We start from the raw sequence: 22,934 nt of genomic DNA, 5'->3' as shown, positions 1-22,934 counted from the left end.
TGATACTAGTAGTAGGCTTTTTAGGTGAGATGTGTTTTTCCTCTTGTGCAGTATATCACTTCCTACTATATCTATACGTGTTGCTTGACAAATACCAAAGTGGCTAAGTTGGACACCCCTGGAATAGAATGTATTCAAATGTGTTGTTTTGGCTAGACAATTCAAAAGGTGCACGCAACAATAAAGCTTTACAGTATAGATTTAAAACATGAATTGTATGCAAAGAATACTATTGTATGGACTTTATGTGCAAAATACTTATAGTATTACTGTAGATATTGTGATACGACCCAAAAATATCAGGATATATGGTGCATAGCACCCAACCCTGCTTTCCACTATTAAGGAGTACGCTTAATGTCATAGAGTCTGCTAAGTGGTTTGGAAGAAGAATGTAGGTTCCATTTATCTATACTGCTTATCCTCATTAGGGTATGCTGGAGCCTATCCCAGCTGACATGGGGGAGAGGCGGGGCACATATAGACAAACAACCATTCCCACCCACATTCATACCTATGGACAATTGGAGATATGTGATGAGAAGGAATTTCTCTGAATTGCATTGAATTCAATTGAACATCCTGTGGTGGACTCAATTCAAATTCAGCTCAGTGCTGGCTACTGCTTGCTCCATGCCAGCAAGCTAAAGTACCTAGCCCAGGGTGTGTTGATGTCACGTCGGGGGCTATGAAATATCTGACACAGGTTGGAGGATGTCATAACAGTCATGTCTACAGTAAATGTCAGCATGGCTACATTTTTACTTAACCATCAATGTTGACGTAAACAAGCATTGTACGGTTCTGTCATGGTAAAATGTCACATACTTACCTTCAATTATTTAAACAAGCTGGAGTGCCTGTCTTTCAGGTTCCAAGTATTTCCTCCTTTGGCTGGAAAACCACGGAGGACTATTGTGTTATTTCAATTGGGTTTGACTTTGTATGTTGCCCAGTCCACATCCTGGTCCAGTCCATTCCTTGGCCAGTAGGGGGTTCAGATCAGGGGATGTTGTTGATTGTTGCCAGCTTGAAAAGCCCTTTGCCACACATACACAGTAAATAAAGTCAACTTGATGCCGCTTGCATGTACAGTCTGTTTTCATATATGTTGCAGCAGTACAAGTCCAGCACACACACACACACACACACACACACACACACACACACAGATGAATGACATGAGTGAAATCCCAAACATCCATTCATTGACTTGAAATGACAAATCAGTATACCCTTCTCTTGCACTTCAACGCAGTCGTCACCATTAGGTTCTCCATCTCCATAGTCGGTGTAGTCAGTGGGTGAACCATCCGTCCACATCATGTCCCCCTCCTGCAAGACAACGTCACATTTCAATCGTGACTCTGACCTGTCCGCCCTCGCTACTTGGCGGTTCCAACACCACTCCTTCACTTTCGGGGTTTTTCAAAATTTCAATAATGAATAAATGATATCTGTTTTGTGGTTGAATAAGCCTATTATTTGGGAAAACAGCATGTTTAAGCAACCTTTACGCCTTTTTGTCTAAATTAGGCATTATAAGTACAAAATGATGAAATGAACTAAGATCCAAATACAACGTTGTACACTGGTCACTCGATGTCAGTAATTGTTTGGTGAGACGAGCACCAGACAGCTCTTATTGCAGATTTCAATCATCTCACAACAGTGAACGATGACAATAAATAAAAATAAGGCTACTGTAGGCCACTTCCTGTCCTCCACACATCTGTTTCACAAATGTTTTACCTGGACAGTATCATGGAGTCCGATCCAGGTATTTTCAAACACGGCAGACCCTTTCCGAATGAGTTCTTTAACAACTGCATTTTCCAGGGCGCTGTGGATGGACACCAGATTCCCACCAAGAACTCTGCAGACGCTCTGACAAGAGAAAACAAAGTACAAATTGTTCTATACAATAGCACATCAAGGTAGCGCTGCCTAAATAGGCCAGGAGGCGTCCCTGTGAATATCCAAGGTACTGTAAATGGCTTTCAAATCATCTCATTCATAATCCCACAGTCATGCTTTTAGTTCAGCGTATCTGTGAAACTGGGAACCATTTCATGTTTGCATGCTAACGGTGTTGGGCGTCTGGCTGATATCGGCTAACTGCTCCGTTTCAGGTGGCCATACATCAGGTTGGCGTCACTGCCTCAAACAGCCTTTAGGGGTGGGGGGCATATAGCGTATAATCGTTGCTAGAAGTCAAATATGAGCGAATATTCCGCATACATGCGCTGTTCTTGCATGTAGAACTTCGGAAAAAGTTACCACTGGTGGGCCTTGATGAAGGGGGAATAAGTCAGATGGCCTGTAGGAAAAAAAGGTTAAGAAATGCTAGAATTCCAAGGTTCAATGGTTCTCATGCTGTCACTTTTATAGACAGTGTATACATATTATATTTGTATCCTTTGCCCCCCCCCCCCCCCCAACTACAATGATAATTACACCACAGTTCATGTAAGGGATATCAATTTGGGAAATATGGGCCATTATTTAAACAAAATAAAATACTGCCCAAGCATTCATTCATATTCTACCGCTCCGAGCAGACGCGGAACGCCCAAGTTACAGGTCAATCTACATTCCTGAAATTGAAATAGTTGTAATATTTTGAAAAAAAATGTTGATACTAGTAGTAGGCTTTTTATCTGAGATGTGTTTTTTTCTCAAAATACTTATAGTATGTGCAAAATACTGATTATACAGATTGACTTTTTGTTTTGATGTGCGTCAATTTAACTTTCAACTTTATGCTGCTAAAATCTTCCACATAGTATTATTATTGGTAAAAGTATTATTTTAGTTCGATTGCCTTTTCCCTCTCTTAATATGTTGATAATATCTTAATATCCTCACTAAGGTTGCGGGGGTGCACATCTCAGATAAAAAGCCTACTACTAGTATCAACATTTTTTCAAAATTTGACAACTATTTCAATTTCAGGAATGTAGATTGACCTGTCAGTATACTGATTAATATGTGCAAAATACTTATAGTATTACAGTAGATATTGTGATACGTGCATAGCGCCCAACCCCACTTTCCACCATTAAGGAGTACGCTTAATGTCATAGAGTCTGCTAAGTGGTTTGGAAGAAGAATGTAGGTTCCATCCATTGTCTATACTGCTTATCCTCATTAGGGTATGCTGGAGCCTATCCCAACTGCCATGGGGGAGAGGCGGGGCACATATAGACAAACAACCATTCCCACCCACATTCATACCTATGGACAATTGGAGATATGTGATGAGAAGGAATTTCTCTGAATTGCATTGAATTCAATTGAACATCCTGAATTGAGTGGTGGACTCAATTCAAATTCAGCTCAGTGCTGGCTACTGCTTGCTCCATGCCAGCAAGCTAAAGTACCTAGCCCAGGGTGTGTTGATGTCACGTCGGGGGCGACAAAATATCTGACACAGGTTGGAGGATGTCATAACAGTCATGTCTACAGTAAATGTCAACATGGCTACATTTTTACTTAACCATCAATGTTGACGTAAACAAGCATTGTACGGTTCTGTCATGGTAAAATGTCACATACTTACCTTCAATTCTTTAAACAAGCTGGAGTGCCTGTCTTTCAGGTTCCAAGTATTTCCTCCTTTGGCTGGAAAAACACAGAGGACTATTATGCTATTTCAATTAGGTTTGACTTTGTATGTTGCCCAGTCCACATCCTGGTCCATAGCCTGGTCATCCTGGAAGGGGGACCGGGGGGGACCCCAAGGGTCCTGGGGTCTTTTTTCCCCCAAAAGAGGTTATGAGTTTTCCTTGGTCAGTAGGGGGTTCAGACCATGGATGTAGGATGTTGTTGATTGTCGCCAGCTTGAAGCCCTTTGCCACACATATACAGTAAATAAAGTCAACTTGATGCCGCTTGCATATACAGTCTGTTTTTGTCACTTTATGAATGCAGCCTGATTGCAGCTTTGCAAATATTTCTTTTTTTTCCTGAAGCAAGCTATCATTAGTGACAGTATTTGCCTTGAGGACCTTAAGAAAATCCTTCCTTTACGAATATTCAAATTGCTGTGAATCACTGCCAGGACCAATCAGACCAAGGGTGTACTAGAAAGTGCAGTCCAGGGCTATTTAAAGAACAGGTTTTTAAAATGAATGAATAGAATAACAGAAATAGTCATTTGACCCCAAGAAGATGACTGGCATTCAAGCATTCACTCACTGTGCAGCCTCAGACATGTGACTGGAAACTTTAGCCCTGATGACGTTACTACAGGCACAATATTCCTCAGCTCAACATTTTCAAAACATTGCTGAACACAAGAATGTGGGTGGAACATCATCAGCAGCAGCAACTGCAATCATGCGTTTGGGATAACCTCCATAATGCTGGAGGCTTTTCCTACATCACAGCCCTTTTGAAGGTCATGCCACAGCATCTCAATAGGATTCAACAGAATTCATGCTTCCATTTATCACAGCAAGTCTTCCGGGTCCTGAAGTATTTTCCCAAAGGTCTTGGGGAACATTAAGATGTTTTCTGAGACAAGCCTTAATGTTTTGTTGGATCAGTAGTGGTTTTGGTCTTGGAACTCTGCCATGCAGGGCGTTTTTGCCCAGTCTCTTTCCTGTGGAGGAGTCATGACCACTGACCTCGCAAGCGAGGCCTGCAGTTCTTTGGATGTTGATGTGGGGTCTTTTGTGACCTCTTGAATGAGTCATTGCTGCGCTCTTGGGGTCATTTTGGTTGGCCAGCTACTCCTGGGAAGGTTCCCCACTGTTCATGTGTGTGCCATTTGTGGATGAGCTCTGAATGTATTGGTCCATTTAAGGTATATCCTTACCCACGCTGAGGTCACAAGCTTTGGGTTGTGACAGAAAGAACTAGGATACGGATACCGAATGCGGAGGCCGAAGGAGTTGGGTGAAGAGCTCAGCCTTCTGGGAGGGGCGCGAGTGGAGCCACTACTCCTTCACATCCAGAGAGAGCAACCAGTTGAGGTGGCTCGGGCATTTAGCCCTCCCTGGTGAGGTGATGCGGTCATGCCCAGCCAGCAGGAGACCCTAGGACAGACCGGGGACACACTGGATGGATTATGTCACATAGCTGGCTTGATGCCCTCCTAGTGGAACTGGAAGAAATGGCTGGTGAGCGGGACGGGACGTCTGGCCTTACCAACCAAGACCGCTGCCCCTGTGTGTCGGACCCGGATAAACGGAAGAAAATGGAAAGTGACCAACTCAAAATGGAGGACAGCATCTAAACAAGAAAACAAGAGCTCTTGTCCAGGAGGGACCAATCCATGCAAAGAAATTACACCCGACCTGACGCTTGAAACGCCCCAATCTCTGTGGGCACAAAGCCCCAAGACAGTGATTTAGTCAAGAAGCTGCTTACTCAGCCATGTTCAATCCCCAACATCGTCTGCAAAGTATACCAGAAAAACCTCAGATATGACTGAAACATTTCCTGGATGCACACCTTTACCCAGATCAGAACCAGTCTGCCAGGCAGGCATCTTCCACTCAAAGAAAAAACAGCTTTCACTGGTAGAATTTATTCGGCAGTGCATCTGCAATAGTTGTGATGAAGAGCTGTCAGGCGTTCCAACACTACAAGGGAATAAACTTTGTACTGTCCATGCTTGTCAAATCCCCTAACTTGGGTGCACTGACCATCACAAGCGGCAGCTAAAGAAACAGATGCTCAGGAATATATTCGGCAGTCCTCAGATCTGCTGTGGCCACACCTGAAGGGAAAAGCCGGAAGAGAACCAAGAAGAGGTCCTCACTGAAAAGTTTGCTTCTTTTGACAACGTGATTTTACACTTCTTACCCAATATAGTATGTTTTTCTACTTCCTGTTGGATACAGTACTTTCCGCGCTGGCTATTGCCTCTTCAATGTAAAATTCAATGTCATATTTTACTTCATTTAGCCATTTTGTGCTTGAAAATGCTCCACTGGAGGCAAAAATATGCTTTTTAAAACTAATAGGCCGTATGGAACCATGAAACCAAGGTAAATATCAGTGAAGCCGTGCAATTCAAAGCTTGATGCAGTGCAGGAGGACTGTACATATTAAACTCCTTTGTCATATTCTGACTTGGTTAGAAATTGTGAATGACTATAATATTCAGCCCTGAATCTGTTCTTCTCTTTGCTTTGGGAGCAAGAATGAAAAGATCTTGGTTTCAATGACGTGAAAAGCAACGCTGCGTGTGAGTTTTATGAATTATTTACACTGTACACTCACAGGCTGCTCTTTCAGTCTCTTTCAGGGATAAGCCTCATATACACAAACCGCCAACGCACCAAGCGCGCTAATCAACACATTCTCGGGTCGGCTCTAAAAACCCCAAATAAAAAAAAAAGACGCTCAGAATTCCTCGTGGACGTTCTTGGCATAGTCCATCAACTTGCTGCCCGTGAAGTACTCGCTGTACTTGAGGATCTCGTCCAGCTCCAAGCTGAAGTTCCTGTTCTCATCGGCGACGGCAATCATCTGCTTGGCTTCGTTGAGAGCGTTGTGCTCGTTCATTGGGTCCATGTACTCCTGCACCATATAAACCATACAATAATAAAAATATCAGTGCCTGTGTGATTATGACAGGTGCTCGACATTACACGCAGCTCGTAATATTATTGAAGAAATGTTAAATACATGGATTATATGTAGTATATTCTGCAGAAAGCAACAGAGCGGTGAAAGCATGGCCTCACCTCCAGCTCTTCCATAGTGACGATGCCATTGCGGTCCGAATCGATGACTTCCCCAAACTCCTTCCTCCGCTCGCGAACCCAGTTGTCGTCCAGGTCCTGGGCCTGCTGGTTCTCCACAGTGCCCGCGGGCAGCGAGATGAACTCCGACAGCGTCAGCTTCTGGTCGCCGTCCTGGTCTGTGACACGGGTACACAGAACACATGAAGCACGCACGTCTGTCACACGGCAAGCATCCCGGGGGACGTTTGTGAATTGAAGAGGGAACCTACCCAAGTCACGCACAATCTCCTTGACCATGTACTTGAGCATTCCTTTGCTGTGCTCCGGGTGCAGGAAGGACAGGAATTCCTCCTCGTTCAGCAGCTGGTCCATGGGAGGGTTGTCGGCCTGCAACCAGCGGTCCTTCAGGTTCTCTAGAACCTCCTGAGCTGTGAGGGGCAACAAACACACAGAGGTGCTTAGGCCATTCAGTCCAAATTCTGTTTGGGGTATTCTACACCTTCAGTGATTTCAGGATTTTGTTCTTTAAAAAAGTTCCTCATCATATTGTACCTTTCATTACTTCATATAGTAGTATTTATATAATATTATTTTATTTATTATTTGTAAAATTACAACTTATTTCCTGTATTGCTATACCTCGACTTTTGTGCTACATTAAAGATGTAGCCAGGAACCCAAGTGCAGGAACTGTTTGGTGTCGTTCTCAACTTACTTTCTTCATCCAGTTTCAGATCGTCTTTTTTCTTGATTTTCTCCGCAGTCTCCTTTTCATTAAAACCTTTGCTGGCAAGAAACTTGATTCTGTATTCATCCCACGTCACGTGACCTGCACATTCAAAAGAAAACGTTACAAAATAAAGATGAGAGTTGGTCGTGTTGCTTGAATCAGCTCACCATCGCCGTCCGGATCGACGGCACGGAAACTGTTCTTGTTCTCCTTCACAGCCTCCTGGAAATGCTCTTCCGTCTTCTCCATGATCCAGCGCTGCAACTCCTTGGCGCTCACGCTGCGGTCCTTGTTGAAGTCCACTCTGGGAGAGAAGCATTACAATCAGCAGCCAAACCAACGTCATCGATTGTAATCAGTCATCAGTATTGCCTCGTACTTTGTGAATATCTCAGTAAGCTTCTTCCTGTTCCGCCTCGGTTCAGAGTCCTCGTCAAACTCCTCCATGTCTTTGCCCAGGAAGACCTCCTGGTGGAAGTCCCTGTTGAGGTGGCCGTCCAGCTCCATCTTCACGCCGTTCAAGTGGTCCGGCGGGAGGATCTCGTTCTCATCCTTGCCAGCCGCACCCTTGTCTTTGGTGTCGACAGACACATTGGCCGGCCGTGCCTTCACGTCTATCCCCAGGAGGAGCAGAGCGCACAGGAACAGGGCCGCCACCAGGACGTTGTGGCAGCTGAGCAATCTCCACACAGACATTTTAATATCGCCTGCAGACATGTAAAGTATCACATTACGAGTGGGAGTTCAACATCTCTGAAACACACACAATTTACCTCCTTTATTTTCTAATGCATTAAATAAGGGCTTTCACGACAGCTTTTTGCCTTTAAACATAAAGTCACCTTAGCTGGTTAGCTGACAGCATATTTAATCCTTACACTTTGATTAAGAAAATACATATTTGTCAAAACTGTAAAGTTATCCAAGAATGGTCCATGTTAACACCTGCCATTTGCGTACTGCTACGTGTCGCCAAGTGACGTTTATGACGTAATGACCGGTGCTATGATGCGTCCACGCAAAACAGAGCAAAGCGACGTCAGCCTAAAACTTCTAATTTGTACTATACATATGTATTGATCAAATAATACCCAGAAAAAATAAGGACGCTCCCCTCAAGTGTTGGTATCAATCACGGACCCCTTCAAAGATGTCAAAATGAAAGCTACCTCGTCAATGTAGCCCTGCTGTGCTAGCATAGACAGACAAATAATCGAGGGCGTGGTAACATTGGAATTAAATAGACAAAACGTTTATTTATTGCAATACGATAATGACCGCTCACCTTAATAACCCTTACAGTAGTCAAAACCCGCTAATGATGACGTCGTCGGCCGAGAGGCGGGGGCTACCTACGGCTAACGACGCTAAACTGTCACACTGTCGTAGGTTCTTTTCCTGTTGCCGTGGCTCTCCTTCCTCTGCCGTTGACTGCACAGTGTGGGACGGATAACGACAGCGACCTACAAAATATCCGAGGGAACGTTGTCTTTAAATAAAAAAAAAGACGCATCGAAGCTGACGCCACACAGTTTTAAGTTTACGTCCACGCTAATCAAGGAAGTATCACGAAAACCGGAAGTGGGGCGTTCAAGTTAAAATGTTTCCGTACGACCGTAACAGAAAAAAACTACCGTCAGACATGGAAATAAATTACAAACTACTAAAGAAACGTACTTATTTGTTGCTACGGTTTATTTAAATAGGGCTTTGAAGTCTAACGTCAAAACTCCCCGTTCGCTGTGCTTTGATGTGCGTTACCGAAGTGACGCGAGCTTGATCAGAACAAAGCCAGCCATTGACGCAGCCACTGCAAATCAGGTGACATCCATTAGGCGCCATATTGGGAAGGTCAGTTGTACTTCACGCTGCAGCCTTTAGGTGGCGCAATATTACAGCCTAATAATATTGCGTACTACACAATAAACAAAAAGTTGGAAAAAGTCCAGTTTTATTTTTGACATATATTTGCAACGATTACAGGATTTGACACTATTTAGTTACATGTTGTAACCCTTCACACCTCTCCTACTTGATGACAGAAGATATTTCATGAATTTGCTCAAGGCAAATTGGATCTTGAAGGGCTTCAGGTAGCATTTCACCTGAATTATCATGCAGAGCTCCACACGTTGTAACACACCTCTCACGCATGCGAGTCGTTGCCAAAAGAACCTCTTGTACTTCATATCAGATAAAACAGAACCGAGCTGGTTCAGCTGGAGTGCTTGCCAACAGCGGAGAAGGGCGGTAGGACGGCTCCTGTGTGCTCCCTCCTGGAAGCTCAGAAAGCCAAGAGGACACTGACGCACAGAGCCCAGCAACACAACTCGCTGCTGGTGTCTCCTGTGTGTGTGGGGTGCGGTCGGGGGCCTTCAGAAACCACAATGGCCGTGGATGGCTGTGGCCACTGATGAATATTCAGGAGGAAGAGACAGGGAAGCAAGACCTTGCCTATACTCAAAGGTGTGATATTTTTTGTTGGCAGACTTGACTTTTACTCCCTCCATCTCTGTGCAGAAAGAAAAGTTGTGGACGCCCCTCCCCTCTGCCTTTTTTGGTGCACCCCCTCTTGCCTCCTACCTCCCATCTTCCAGCTCAGCCCCCAACAGAGCAGAAAGCGTGAAAAATCTCACTAATGGGTTTATTTGCTGTCAGATGGGGGCCACGTGTCATTCCCTCGGTGCATTCTGCTTGAAACATTTCATAGTTGAGTAACCAGGAGGGCGAAGAGGGGCGAGGGTGGTGGTGTGGGGGGGCTCAGCTGCAGTTAGTGACTGTCTCTCGGAGTTGCTGCATTCTTCTCGGCTCGGTGGCTCGTGAGCATCCTCCCAACAGAGAGTCCTGTCAGGAACCCGTGCGTACGAGTCTGGAGATGCGGTGTGGGTACGCTCCGCTGGCTGTGGCGCTGGCGGCGTTGTGGACGTACTGTGTTCTGGATGCAGTGGAAGCCAAGAAGGAGAGGAGGAGGCCGAAAGAGAGTTCGCCACAACACACCGAGACCTACAACGCGACTCTGTCAAACAGTGAAGAAGAGTCCGGAATCCTGAAGGTATGCGCCCAAACACTTGTGATGAAGTTTCTCACCAACGCTAACAGGTTGCAGGGGACAGGTGTGACCCGCAGGGGTCAAACCCCATCAAAAATGTGTGAAACCCTGAATGGACGACTTCCAGGGGGTATGCCAGGAATGTGCACAGCTGAAAGCTGATCACAGCATCAATTAGTGTGAAGTGGAGTGTGAACGTTCTCCACCCGCTTCACTGCAAGGTTAGCATTGTTAGTCGTGATACCTTGACCCAAGAAGTCGACTTGTAAACACTTGCTAGTTTCTGTTTCTCAGTTACTATGCTTGTTTGATGGTTGGCTTCAGGGGCGTCACTAGGTTCTGAGGACAGTGGGGGCTTAGCCCCCTGGAGATGCACAGGATATGAATGAATGTAGTAGACATTCCAAAAAATTCAAAAAATCAAAAAAACAAATAACGAACAAGAACCGGGATATAAATTTCCCACTTCTGGACAGATTTAGAAGGGATACTCTAATTGTTTTAGGCTACCATTAAATTTACACAAGTACACACAATCTATACTGCAAAACCGCTGCTCAAGCTCTAACAACTATTCTGTCCAGTGGACAGTGATCGATTACGTAATAATCATAATTATATTATTAATTAGCCTATTATTATTACTATCATCATTATTCTTCTTGTGATTATTACTACTACTATTACTAGTAGTAGTAGGCTAGTATTAGCCTGCTTATTGGCTCGCTTATTAGCATGCTTTTGCCCTATTTTATAAAATTTGTGAGCTCCAGCTTGATTTTTTTGTAAACAAAAAAAATCAATTAAAAAAATCAATAAAAAATACCAAATTATTTAGGGGGCCTTAAGAACATTTTAGGGGGGCTGACGTCCCCCTAAAATAGGCCTAATGACGCCACTAGTTGGCTTTATTCAGGTTGTTCAGAAACCAGAAGGTTGGTGGTTCGAACCCTGCTTTCTCCTTTGCAGTCTTAGTTGTTGTGTCCTTGGGCAAGACACTTTACCCACCATGCCTTCAGTGCTGCCCACACTGGTGGTCACGTTTCCATCGTCATGGAGCTGTGGATTCTCACTTGGAAGTGCTTCGGGTATTTTCAAAAGTGCTACATAAAACCAATTTATTAAAGATCAGTGTCCTGTCACCCGCCTCTCAAAGTCAGCTGGGATAGGCTCCAGCTCACCCATGGCCCTGAACAGGAGAGTCAAAAGATCAGGCTTCCAATCTCAGCATCTCTGTGTGGACCATGCAGGTTCTCTCCGTGCTTTCAGGCATCCAAGACCACTTGCGAATAGTGAATAGTGTCAACCAATTCTAGTTTCATTATGCACCACGACAAAGGACGCTCGCAAGCTAAATGCATAAAAGCTGAATCCAGGTTTATTCCCACACCCTTAAAATATTTTAAAGTGTAAAATGTATAGTTACTCACCTAATGAATGATAATGAACTGTGACCAGATGGAATCCAGGTAGGCCTGTCACGATAATAAATATATGAATCCATCGAACAGGTGGGAAGCATGAGCCCTGGATAAATTGACATATAAGTGTATACATGTCTGCGCCATTTGTTAGTCTCTCTGCGCTACACAGGCTGGATGACAAGAGGGTTCACCCTGCATGTGTCTGTGTGCATTGGCTCTATATAAATCAACACAAAAGAGAGTGAGCATCTTCTCCCAACACAAATGAAAGACCAAAGGTGATAGTTTGTAAGCCCGATGCAACAGTGTGCACTTGCTGAGGCTTTCGATGGGCGGTGTATAAATATTACACCAAACGGTGCAAAAATGTGACATGTGACATGACAACAATGACGTGACACAATGATCTTTGAATGATCATCTTAATGATTTTTTAAAAGTTGAAATGATATCATCTCAATGACTGTTTAGTCGAAATTGTCGACCAGCAGAGCTGGTTATCGTGGCAGGCCTAAATCTAAGCCATGTTTTGCCGTCCTTGGGTGTGAATGTTTGTTCGCGTGTGCCCTGTGATTGATTGGCAACCAGTCCAGGGTGTCCCGGCCTCTCATCCAGAGCCCAGCTCATCCTAGTGAAGACAAGTCAAGTCCTTTCCGCTCTTCTGATGGCATCGCTGTCATCATCGCGAGCAGGCTGACATCATAAGGTAGATTGAGTCCTTTGTCATGGGGAAGGACTCAGACTGCTCACAGATTAGCGACTGTTAATGGGCTTGCAGCAGTTCAAGGTTTTTCTGGGCAACTGGGCAACAAAAGAAAATGCAGCCAGACTCATCAGTGGATCAGGTGGCTCTTTTGCAGACTGTGTCCAAACATTTTGAGAAAATCTCTCCAGCCCAGTGGTGCCTCCTAGCTTCGGGTGATTTTGACTCCAGCACAGCGGCCATGCTGGCGGACATGTGCACAGAGATAACCCAAAAACTCTCGGCTGATACAATGAAAAGCATCATACTGTTGGTCCAGCAGCGGATTGGCGACACACTTGTTGACAAGGTGAAGCCAATCCCGGAGGGCACCATGAATAAAGCCTTTTCTTTGGCGCTAAGTGTCCCCGTGCAGCCGTGTGACTACGCCAACAAGTTGGACTCGCTTCTAACGGATGAGATTTCTCAGAGGGTTAACCGCGGTTTGGCGTCGGCCATCAAAATGGAGGCTCAGTCGTTGGTGCCATTCCTCTACATCCCCGGCACATTCACCAATCTCAAGATACTCTTTCAGATGGTGCGGCTCGCTTGTGGTGCATTGTGGACTTACCTGGGTCAAGTTAAGTTGAAAACCCGGTGTTTTGGACCCTGTTGGCGTCAGTTGTCAGGCAATGAGCCACATGACCACACTCAGGTCACACAGCCATCCAGCCGGATGTCGGCCAACAGTCCAAAGTCAAACATCAGTGTTGATGAGACAACAGAGGCGGTAACTGAAATCCTCCACAAATGGTCTGAACCCAAGGACACAGAACCTGCAGGTTTACGACCCAAGACTCCCGTGAATGTACACGGCACAGCATCTGACATTGTCACCACGATAGTCGCCGACCTTCATTACGCCTCAGACACTGACAGCAGCAGCAGTAGCAGCAGCAGCAGCTCGGTCAGCCCTCATTTCGATTTGAGGTTGATTCAAAAGACGCTGATCAGCTTCTTCGCATCAAGCGTGCAACCCATCCACCGCCAAGTGTTTCTCCGCAAAAACAGCTTTGTGGACTTCTCAAGAATGAGATTCGAGAAGATGATGGCGGATGTGGTCAGTCAGGGTCTGTGGAAAGAGTCGGAGTACCTGGTGAGTCTCCCCGGCATCTCGGCTGGTACATCAGATCCGAAGGTTTCCCTGCCAACTCTCCTTCCTGAGGCTTCTTTTACTTTTGAGCTAATTCAAGATGACATTGAGGACCTGTACAACAATTTTGCAGTTGCAGGAACAAAAGTCACCGAAACCCTTGAGAACCTGAGTGATGAGATCACAATGTTTTCCAAAAAGCTGAGGAATAAAATCTACAACTCTGTCAATGCCAACCAGGAGACCTCTCAGCTTGCAGCCAAGCTGTCCCACGGACAGAGAAAGCCCACCAAAACAGATGTTTTGTTTCAAATTGTCGACGATTCTGTCGGGAAGTTCTTGCAGCAGGTGATCCTCTGGATGGAGATGGAGCCCAGGAAGTGGAAGGCCAGTGCTGATGAAGTTTGCGGTACCCTAAGTGACATTGATGCGCTCATCACAACAATAGGCACCTCAGCCATCACTGACTCGTCACTTTCACGATTTTGTGCACAGACTCAAACAAAGCTGGCAAGAAGCCTCATGAGGAAGCTGATTAAGACGCTGGTCAAAGATCTACCTCCCAACAGGCGCAAGTTGCTGAAAGCACACACCATACAGCTGATAATTGTCCGACTAGGAAACAAAGTGTCCAAGAAGGCCAACCTGCAGTCTCTGTCTACCTTAGATGGTAACTTCATCCAGACTGTTGCGGAGGACATCCTCCAGCATTACCGTTCTCAGGAGAAACTCTTAGAAGCTTTAATTTCACAGGAATTGTCTTTTGATGACGTGGTGTTGAACCATCTGATGAGCAACCTCAAGAGCTGCAAAAGTGCTGCTGAGAGAAGTAAAATCAAGAAGTTCTTTACAGTTTTACTCAAACCCTTCGCACCTTTCTGCATGGACTGAATGTAGGAAGGAAGGCTGTTCGTTCTTTGGTCCTGACCAAAGCACTGACACGATACACAGTTGTTGTCCAGTAATACCACAGTAATACCACAGTAATACCACAGTAATACCACAGTAATACCACTGGTTACTGGAATCCTCTTCCACTCCTCGATGATGACATCAGTGGTGGAGCTGGTGGGCGTTAGATACCTTGCACTCCCTCACCGTCCTTCCTTCCGCTTGAGGATGCCCCACAGGTGTGGAGGAGACATACTTGTCCACTCCATCACCTTCATCTTCCTCAATAAGACTCTTTGGTGTGTGTTTGGACTCCTTATTATGTTGGACAACTGCCATGCAGCCCAGTTTCTGCTTCACATTGTCACAGTATCTTGGAATTCATCTTTCTCCTCAATGAACCGCAGCGCCCCCAGTGGCAGTAGCATTCGTGCTGCCCAAATCGTTATGATACCACGACCAAGGGAACTGATCTTCAGAATGGCCCAGAACATGTTGGAATTCATGTTTTGCCTCAACAAACCACTGCTCCCTCAGTGCAGGAGTACTCATGCAGCCCCAGACCGCACTAACACTGTCACCACCTGGCGAGCGGACCTTGAATACGTAACAGTACACATTGGAATTCATGTTTTCCAATGAACCAGACTTCCCCAGTGTGAGCAGCACTCGTGCAGCCACAGACCGTGACACTACCGCCACAAAAGGAGCGGACCTTCAGAATATCACAGCACATTTTGGAATTAATGTTGTGAACCGCAGCTCCCCCAGTGCTGGCAGTACTCATGGAGCTCCAGACTGTGAGACTGCCGCCACCAAGGGAGCGGATATTCAGAATGAAAAGTGTATCCGACTTTACTTTGTGTAGTATTGCCCCCTCTTTCCACTTTGAGGAAACGCATGTTTTCATTTTACTGTTTGATTGTTTAGTGGCTCAACAAAAGATGAATAGGTTTCATGCTAAAAACAAAACAAATGATGGCACATTTTTATGCAGCGTGAACCATATGTGCTCTGTGAAGGCTGGGTCACAAGCTCCAATGTCAAAAGTATGGACTGGATGCGAACTGGATGCAAACTGGATGCAAACTGGATGCAAACTGGATGCGATCCAGACTGTGCATTTGGCAGGAATTTGAAGGTAACGTGGAAAATCCCATTGAACATGTTGAGACGCTTTAATGTGTATGTTGTGTTGATGTAGCACCCGGTTACATTGTGTTCCCTCGGATTAAACATTAAACATTCAACTCATTCATGAATGTGCGCATGTGTAAAGTAGCAAGCCGCAATGAAAAACGTTGCCTTGCTCAAGGGCAGCTTGTTGTGAATGTGTCAGTAGATTTGTTTGTTGATTTGGGTTTTTTGTTGACGTATGGCCCACCCATTATGTTGGCATCCATGTTGTAGTGTCCAATATAGAGTTGCATGTATGCGTGTGTGTTTGGAAGACAGCACGGAGGCACTTGCGGCCGGCTGCTGTTTATTTGGCTTCGGGCCGCCCCATAAAAGCACAGCCAATGAAGAATGACTGCGCGTCTTAACTCAAGGCTGCTCAACATTATGAGTCCCTGGGATTCCGCTCATCCGTCTTGGCGGGTGCGGGGGTCTCGCTGTTTTGACAAACGACACCCCCCCGCCCCCTCGCCTCCTCCTCATTGTCGGCCCTGTGCCATGATGTCATTCCTGGGAACGCTCGGCGGGCAGATATTTTAAGAGTTCTTCCCAGTCAATTGATTCTGTCATTCAAAGCTCCATCTGACTCCGCCGTGTCTAGGACGTCCCAACCGGGAAGGGGGAGGGCGGGCCTGGAAAGTATCCAGAGTCCTGAAACAGAACACCTTAAGGCCGGGGGGTCCAAAGTGTGGTACATTGGAAAAATATCATTCAACAAGACAACAAACAAAACAACAACAGCAAAAATGGACAAATTAGTACTCTTTCAAGAACAAGTCAAAATATTTAGAGAGACATGTTGTCATTTTACAAAAAGTATTGTCAAATTATTAGGAACAATAACTAGTTTGGTTGCATAAAGTGGAAAGATTTAAAAAAAGATTTGTCCATCTATTTCTATGCCGCTTCTATCCTCATTAGTGGGGGGTCGGTGGGAATACAGGTTGTACCCAAGTCAGCTGGGATAGGCTCCAGCATACCAGCGACCTCAGTGAGGATAAGCAGCATAGAAAGTGGATCGATGGATTTGTTTTGTTTGTTTCTCTTTCAACTTGTCTTTTACCTTTTTACATTTTTCTTCTTCATATTTATTTATCATAAAGAAAAGCTACTTCTGATGTTCCCAATTTTAGCTTCTGTCCTTTTTTAATGCTATTTTTATCATGCTCAGCTGGTCAATTGAAAAACAGGCGCAGGCTGCACTTTGGACGCCCCGGCAACAGCATGTCAGCATTAATATCATGTATCCAAAATACGACAGAATGGTACCTTTACGTGTCGAGTGTTGACACGTGGCAAGTAGAAGGACGACACGTCCTGCCGTGACACGTGCATTGTGACAAAAGAGGCAAACATTCAAGCCTGACGTTGACGTAGCGGTGAGGGCGGCCAGGGCCTTCTCCGGATTGATGGGGCCGCTCATGCCTTTCCAAGACACCTAATCCTCTCCTTGTGCCAGTTTACACTCTCTTAGAGGGAATGTGAGCCTCTACAAACAAAAGACCAGTGCAATCTGTCATTGTTGAGAGCGCTGAGGAATCTGCCACGGCGGTAATTGGGGGCGTGTCCAGTCAATGACTAATGGCGGGAGTTTGCCTCAGGCCCAGCTTTTTCTTTCCTCACGCTCGTCCTCGCCGTGGATGAATGCGCCTCTGTCTGTCTGACATTTTGCACCGAACAACGCCACAGATGCGCCTGTTGTTCGATAAGTCCGTCCGATCACGCGCCCCCGCCTCCGTACCCCGCCAGGGAGAATAACTCTCATTTTAGGATGACAAATACTTCAATACACGCATTGTTTCGGTTGGAAAACTATTTTGTGTCATGGGAAATCAGGGAAACTGTCATACAAGCTTCAATAATACCGTACATAGAAATAGTCTGTTCAAGGGTCAAACTGTGGTCATAAAAGCTTGATGAAGTGTACGAGCAACAGCCTTTTCTCAGGTGTGAAGAATGATTGATAATGATGGTAATGAACAATGCCACGTGGCTGCTGCACGTATGACAACATTTTACCTGGAGGTTGCCTACAGCCACAGCTGTTGTGAGTCGATCCTTGCCTTTATGGACCGCACACCCGGCAGTTAATTGAACAGAAGCGCCAAGGGATCATGTTGCGTATTCTGAGGTCTCATCTGCATGGAAAGTGAGTTTGTGTTTACTGGAAGCCATCTTGGCGTCTGCTGTTACGTGTTTCCCAGCAGAACGGGGATTAAAAAAAAAAAGCTAGCTTGTTTGTTTAGTCTGAGAAAGTCGCGCCAGATGTTTTGAAAGCATTTTGATTCAAACGTGTTGAGAAGGCAAACAAGATGTGGCTTTTTTTTATTGCAGTGGAAAGCAGACGCAGGTCCGCTGTTGCTTTTGCAGATCAGCCAAAAGCTAAACAAATTCCACCTTGCTCTTTATCTCCTCATCTATCTGCACTGAAAGACATTGGCTGAAAGGCTGCTTAAGATTGATGCTGTCTGGAATTCATCGGGCCTGACGTTGGACAGGAATAATCTTTTTTTTTTAAGCGGACGCAGTGCGATGCATGAAAACAACGCCGCTTCCAGACGGCTTCTTGGAGCTTTGGCGTCCGGCGAGCTCTCGGACTGGCTTGTTTCACACCAGCTAACATCACACCCACGAACTGCACTACGCCGTTTCCCCCAGAGGGCAAACATGGTGTTACAAGACAAGTTTTCCACTTGTCTTGCAGGTTTCCGACCAGCAGAGAGTGGATCCACTGGGATCATGGATGGACTTTGTCAAAAGACCTGTTGGCAACTTCCCGGCCAAATGTCGCAAAAGGAAAAGACCTCTGGTAAACACTCCATAGCCCCCAAACCACCCCTTGACATTTAGCGCAGTACAATGTAGTACTATTATTTATTTAGGATTTATTTATTTATTTTCCATCTTAATTACTCAAACTACTTCACCATTTTTCATTCAATTCCAACATCATTATTAATATTGCAACACTATTATTGCAACAAAATTATGGGTAGTACTAAAACCATTAGTAGTAATTGTAATACTGTATTGCTTTTAATAATCATCATAATTGTTGTCAAAATACATGACTATTATCATTATGACCATCTGATGTCTTGCTAACTTTGAATGTCTGTCCTTCCTGAGCCGGGTCCAGCTGGTCCCCCGGGTCCTCCAGGCCCACAAGGCCCACCCGGCTCACCTGGAGCTGAGGTGACACAGGAAGTTCTTCTGCAGGAGTTCAAAGAGATGATCAAAGGTGGATATGACGTAGATATACGATGTCATAGACGCAGGTAACATGACCCCGTGTTCTGTGACGATAGAGGCCACAGAGAGGCGGACCGCGGCCCTAGAAAGACAGTCCGTATCCAGCCAGCCGCCCGTTACTCTCCTCACGCTGCAGGAGGACATGACCCCCTGCCGGCGGATCCAGGAGGCCTTCCAATGCAAGCTCAAAGGACCCGTGGTGGTCGACAAGAAGACTCTGATGGAGCTCCAGAACTTCCAAACCGTATGTTCTTCACTTTTACCCTGACTCGGAGTGCACGAGAAAGAGGAAAGTTGTAATACCCGTGGGGCCACGGTACAGTCCTAGTGTGTCTGGGTAGACCGCCATAGACCTGAAAACGCTCCTTCCGACCCGTTTGCTTCTCTTCCTTAAGACTGTTGTGGTGAGACGTTGTTGTTCTTGGTAGTCGGCAATGGGTTTGTGGGCGGGGCCAGTCGCCCACGGAGGTACCTGGCTAGCGCAAGGCTGAGGTTCGGCGCAGAGACCGACGGGCTGTCCAAAATATCAGTTGAGTCGCACGCATCACTCTCTGGCCGGCGCACAAAAGACACTCTGTCTGTGACTTGGACGACACTTTGGAGAGGACAGAAATAGACACTTGCAGAAACAGCACGCCTGGTGCCCGGGCTAGCGTAGCATAGTGAGTTCCAGTCCTGAAGAATGACCATTTCATTGGGGGCTGCATAGCTCAGAGGTAGAGAGGTCATCTCCCCAACCTGAGGGTTGCCATTTCGGCCCTCTGTCCTGATCATGCCGAAGTGTCCTTGGGCAAGAAACTGAATCCCCTACCTTGAAGCATTCATGGTTGTCCATGTGGTTATTAAGTTATTAAAGCTCTTTCACGCACTAAACCTCCTGTTGACCTGTTTCCTCTTTAACACATCTGATTGTATTTTCAGCCGCCGGCTAAGGGAGCCTTCCTCAGAGGGTCTGGCATGGACAAGTCCACCGGGAGATTCACGGCCCCCGTCTCAGGGATCTACCAGTTCTCTGCCAATGTCCACATTGGTAAATCACACAAGACAAGCTTCACTTGATGGGAGTGTCAGTGGTCTCACTGAAGTGGGTGCTGTAAACAGGACATTCATCCAAACACTACATGCAAGAATGACCCTTTGGGTGTTTTCCAGGCATACAGGAAGAGGCAGAGGGTTGCAAGGGAAGGAGAGTCAGGATTATTGCTTAGTTGTCACTTTTCCTTTCATAGGAGCACATGTTCAAAGATACCATCTTTATCCATAATGATGTTAGCCTTCATTTTCATTGACTCGCTGGGATCAGCAGAGCCCATGCCCCCCCCCCCCCTCCCCCCCGCATCTGGGGGACATGCCAATGTAGTTCTCTCTAACTAGTTCTCTCTTTTTGTGTGCGGTATTCATCATTTATAGGAGGGCATCGTAACCATGACACATTGTAACCCCAAATTGGCGGTAATGCCAAACATCATACGACAAAATGTAACACAAAAACTGTAACTTGAAACCTCTTAGCCACGAAAGTTCGTATAACCGCCAAACTGTATAACTTTGGAAGGTAAAATGTCGTAAAACAAAATTTCGGAAGGCAAAATGTCGTAATACGAAACATTGTAATGCCACATGTCATAACCACCAAATGTCGCTGGGCATGACACTTCCCAACTTCAAGCATTGTAACCACAAAATGACGTAACCATGCAATTTTGTAACAGGAAATCTTATGACCATGAAATGACTATGAAACGTTTCAACCACAGAATGTCATAAGACGAAATGACATAATGTCAAATGTCATAACCCGGAAACGTAACCATTAACGTAACCGTTAATATGCCTTAACCACAAACTTTGTAACCAAAATGCCACAACGCCAAACAGTGTAACCACAAAACCTTGTTGCTTTGGACATAAACACTACAATCTTTCCAGATCACAGCGAGGTGAAGAGAAGCAAGAGCCAACTCAAGGCCAGAGACAACATTCGAGTTCTCATCTGCATCGAGTCGCTGTGCCACAGATACACGTAAGCACCACACATGGTGTCTTGCATGCTCCCAAGCTCCCAACGCCTTCCTTTTCACAAGTAATGCCAACATCATTTATCTCACCGTCTGTCCCCTCTGAAAGGAAAAAAAACAGACACTTGCTGGTGATGTTGTTGTCTTCTTTAATGTGTTTTTGAATATTCTCTTTTGTGGTTGTCATTTTGTTCTTTACATTCTCTCAGTCTGTCCCCTCTGAAATGAAACTTAACCAGACACTAGCTGGTGATGTTGTTGTCTTTTTTAATGTGTTTTTGAATATTGTCTTTTGTGGTTGTCATTTTTTTCTCTACATTCTCTTAGTCTGTCCCCTCTTAAATGAAACTAAACCGAACACTAGCTGGTGATGTTGTTGCCTTTTTTATCATCTTGTCTCTTTGTTCCCAGTTTTCTGTCAGTTTGGTTTCCATATTCAGTCTCACTTTTGTGTTACTCAGTCTGTCCCCTCTTAAATGTAAGCAGACTACGCACTAGCTGTGTTTATTGTCTTATTTGTAGTAGTTTTTCTATATTAGAAATAAGGTACACAGATGACTGATCAGTGCAACGTTCTCTGCAGGCCTTGAAATGAGAATTCCCTTTGAACTCGTCACTTAAGTGACCATGGCCAGTCCCCTTGAGCTATTGTTACAGCATTTATGGTGATGTCTTGCAGGTCGTTGGAGATGATTGTGGGCTTGGAGAGCAACAGCCGGACCTTCAGCGTGAGCGTTCAAGGACTCCTGGAGCTCCAGGTGAGTCCAAGGCAACTTTTCCACTGATTCTGAGCGAGGAAGGACACCTAGCATCGACTAACAATCGGGCTGGCCCCTGCAGGCCGGCCAGTACACGTCCATCTTTGTGGACAACGCCGCCAGCGCCGCCGTGACCATCCAGAACGGCTCCGACTTTATGGGCGTGCTCCTGGGCGTGTAGCGCGACGCTGCGGCCGCCGTTGCCGCCACGCCACCACATGAACTGCTGTGCCGAGCGCGGCCACGCGAGTTCAAATTGAAGGGGGCGGAGCTTAAGCCAGTTTATTTTGGACAAACTCTGAGCGACCAAACGAGACGTGATTGTCACTCTTGTACTCCACGTAGAACGTAGAAGCATGTACAGTACGTATGATTCATACTGTGTACATTTCTTTACGCTGTTGTCATGGCAACATGCTCCAAAGTCCAACATTTGCTGTACATTAATATCCCTACTCTATACACCCTTGTAAATGATCATCATTTGTTAGCACTGGACTTTGTTGTGATATTTATGTATGAACCTTGCAGTGTGTATGCTATTCCACCAAATAAAATGACTTTTATTAGAAACTGTTCTGGGGTCAAACTGTGGCCATCATAGAAGTACACAAGTACAGACAATGTTTGAAGTCATTTAAACATTTTTACTTGCCATACAAGTGTAAAAAGAAGTTAATTGCTGTTAACAATAATGTAAATGGGCGGCACGGAGTGGTTAGCGCGCAGACCTCACAGCTAGGAGACCAGTTTGCATGTTCTCCCCGTGCATGCATGGCTTTTCTCTGGGTACTCCGGTTTCCTCCCACATTCCAAAAACATGCTAGGCTAATTGGCTACTCCAAATTGTCCATAGGTATGAATGTGAGTGTGAATGGTTGTTTGTCTATATGTGCCCTGTGATTGGCTGGCCACCAGTCCAGGGTGTACCCCGCCTCTCGCCCAAAGACAGCTGGGATAGGCTCCAGCACCCTCCACGATCCTCGTGAGGAAAAAGCAGTAGAAAATGAATGAATGAATAATGTAAATTGTTCCAGGGTCAAACTGTGGCCATGATAAAAGCTATAATAAGTGCGCAGGTTGAATGTAATTGTAAAAAG

The 22,934-nt window shown here is 45.5% G+C and overlaps 2 protein-coding genes across 2 annotated transcripts; one reads left to right on the top strand and one right to left on the bottom strand.

Moving 5' to 3' along the window:
- Window positions 1–5,520: 5,520 nt before the first annotated feature.
- On the bottom strand, window positions 5,521–9,174 carry sdf4 (stromal cell derived factor 4). Its single transcript, XM_058052271.1, has 7 exons — window positions 8,717–9,174; window positions 7,811–8,138; window positions 7,599–7,735; window positions 7,417–7,530; window positions 6,971–7,129; window positions 6,702–6,877; window positions 5,521–6,534 (listed from the first exon to the last, which is right to left on the bottom strand). The coding sequence occupies exons 2-7, from the start codon at window positions 8,125–8,127 to the stop codon at window positions 6,358–6,360; spliced, it is 1,080 nt and encodes a 359-aa protein (XP_057908254.1). The 5' UTR covers window positions 8,128–8,138; window positions 8,717–9,174; the 3' UTR covers window positions 5,521–6,357.
- Window positions 9,175–9,456: 282 nt separating this feature from the next.
- Window positions 9,457–22,386, top strand: c1qtnf12 (C1q and TNF related 12). The gene is made up of 8 exons (XM_058052272.1): window positions 9,457–10,483; window positions 18,511–18,615; window positions 18,936–19,047; window positions 19,115–19,302; window positions 19,980–20,088; window positions 20,988–21,081; window positions 21,756–21,834; window positions 21,917–22,386. The coding sequence occupies exons 1-8, from the start codon at window positions 10,307–10,309 to the stop codon at window positions 22,013–22,015; spliced, it is 963 nt and encodes a 320-aa protein (XP_057908255.1). The 5' UTR covers window positions 9,457–10,306; the 3' UTR covers window positions 22,016–22,386.
- Window positions 22,387–22,934: the final 548 nt, after the last annotated feature.

The sequence above is a fragment of the Doryrhamphus excisus genome, chromosome 16 (assembly GCF_030265055.1).
Source record: "Doryrhamphus excisus isolate RoL2022-K1 chromosome 16, RoL_Dexc_1.0, whole genome shotgun sequence".
Lineage (NCBI taxonomy): Eukaryota > Metazoa > Chordata > Actinopteri > Syngnathiformes > Syngnathidae > Doryrhamphus > Doryrhamphus excisus.
The sequence above is the reverse complement of the archived record's forward strand: the minus strand, read 5'-3'. Positions and strand labels throughout refer to the sequence as shown.

Excerpts from the sequence above, each read along its gene's own strand:
- sdf4 (XM_058052271.1), bottom strand. The coding sequence starts at position 8,127 with ATGTCTGTGTGGAGATTGCTCAGCTGCCACAACGTCCTGGTGGCGGCC. Across the intron at positions 7,736-7,810 it reads CTTACTGAGATATTCACAAA|AGTGGACTTCAACAAGGACC; the intron begins GTACGAGGCAAT and ends CTTCTCTCCCAG. Across the intron at positions 6,878-6,970 it reads GGAGATTGTGCGTGACTTGG|ACCAGGACGGCGACCAGAAG; the intron begins GTAGGTTCCCTC and ends CCCGTGTCACAG.
- c1qtnf12 (XM_058052272.1), top strand. The coding sequence starts at position 10,307 with ATGCGGTGTGGGTACGCTCCGCTGGCTGTGGCGCTGGCGGCGTTGTGG. Across the intron at positions 21,082-21,755 it reads TCGCTGTGCCACAGATACAC|GTCGTTGGAGATGATTGTGG; the intron begins GTAAGCACCACA and ends GATGTCTTGCAG. Across the intron at positions 21,835-21,916 it reads AAGGACTCCTGGAGCTCCAG|GCCGGCCAGTACACGTCCAT; the intron begins GTGAGTCCAAGG and ends TGGCCCCTGCAG.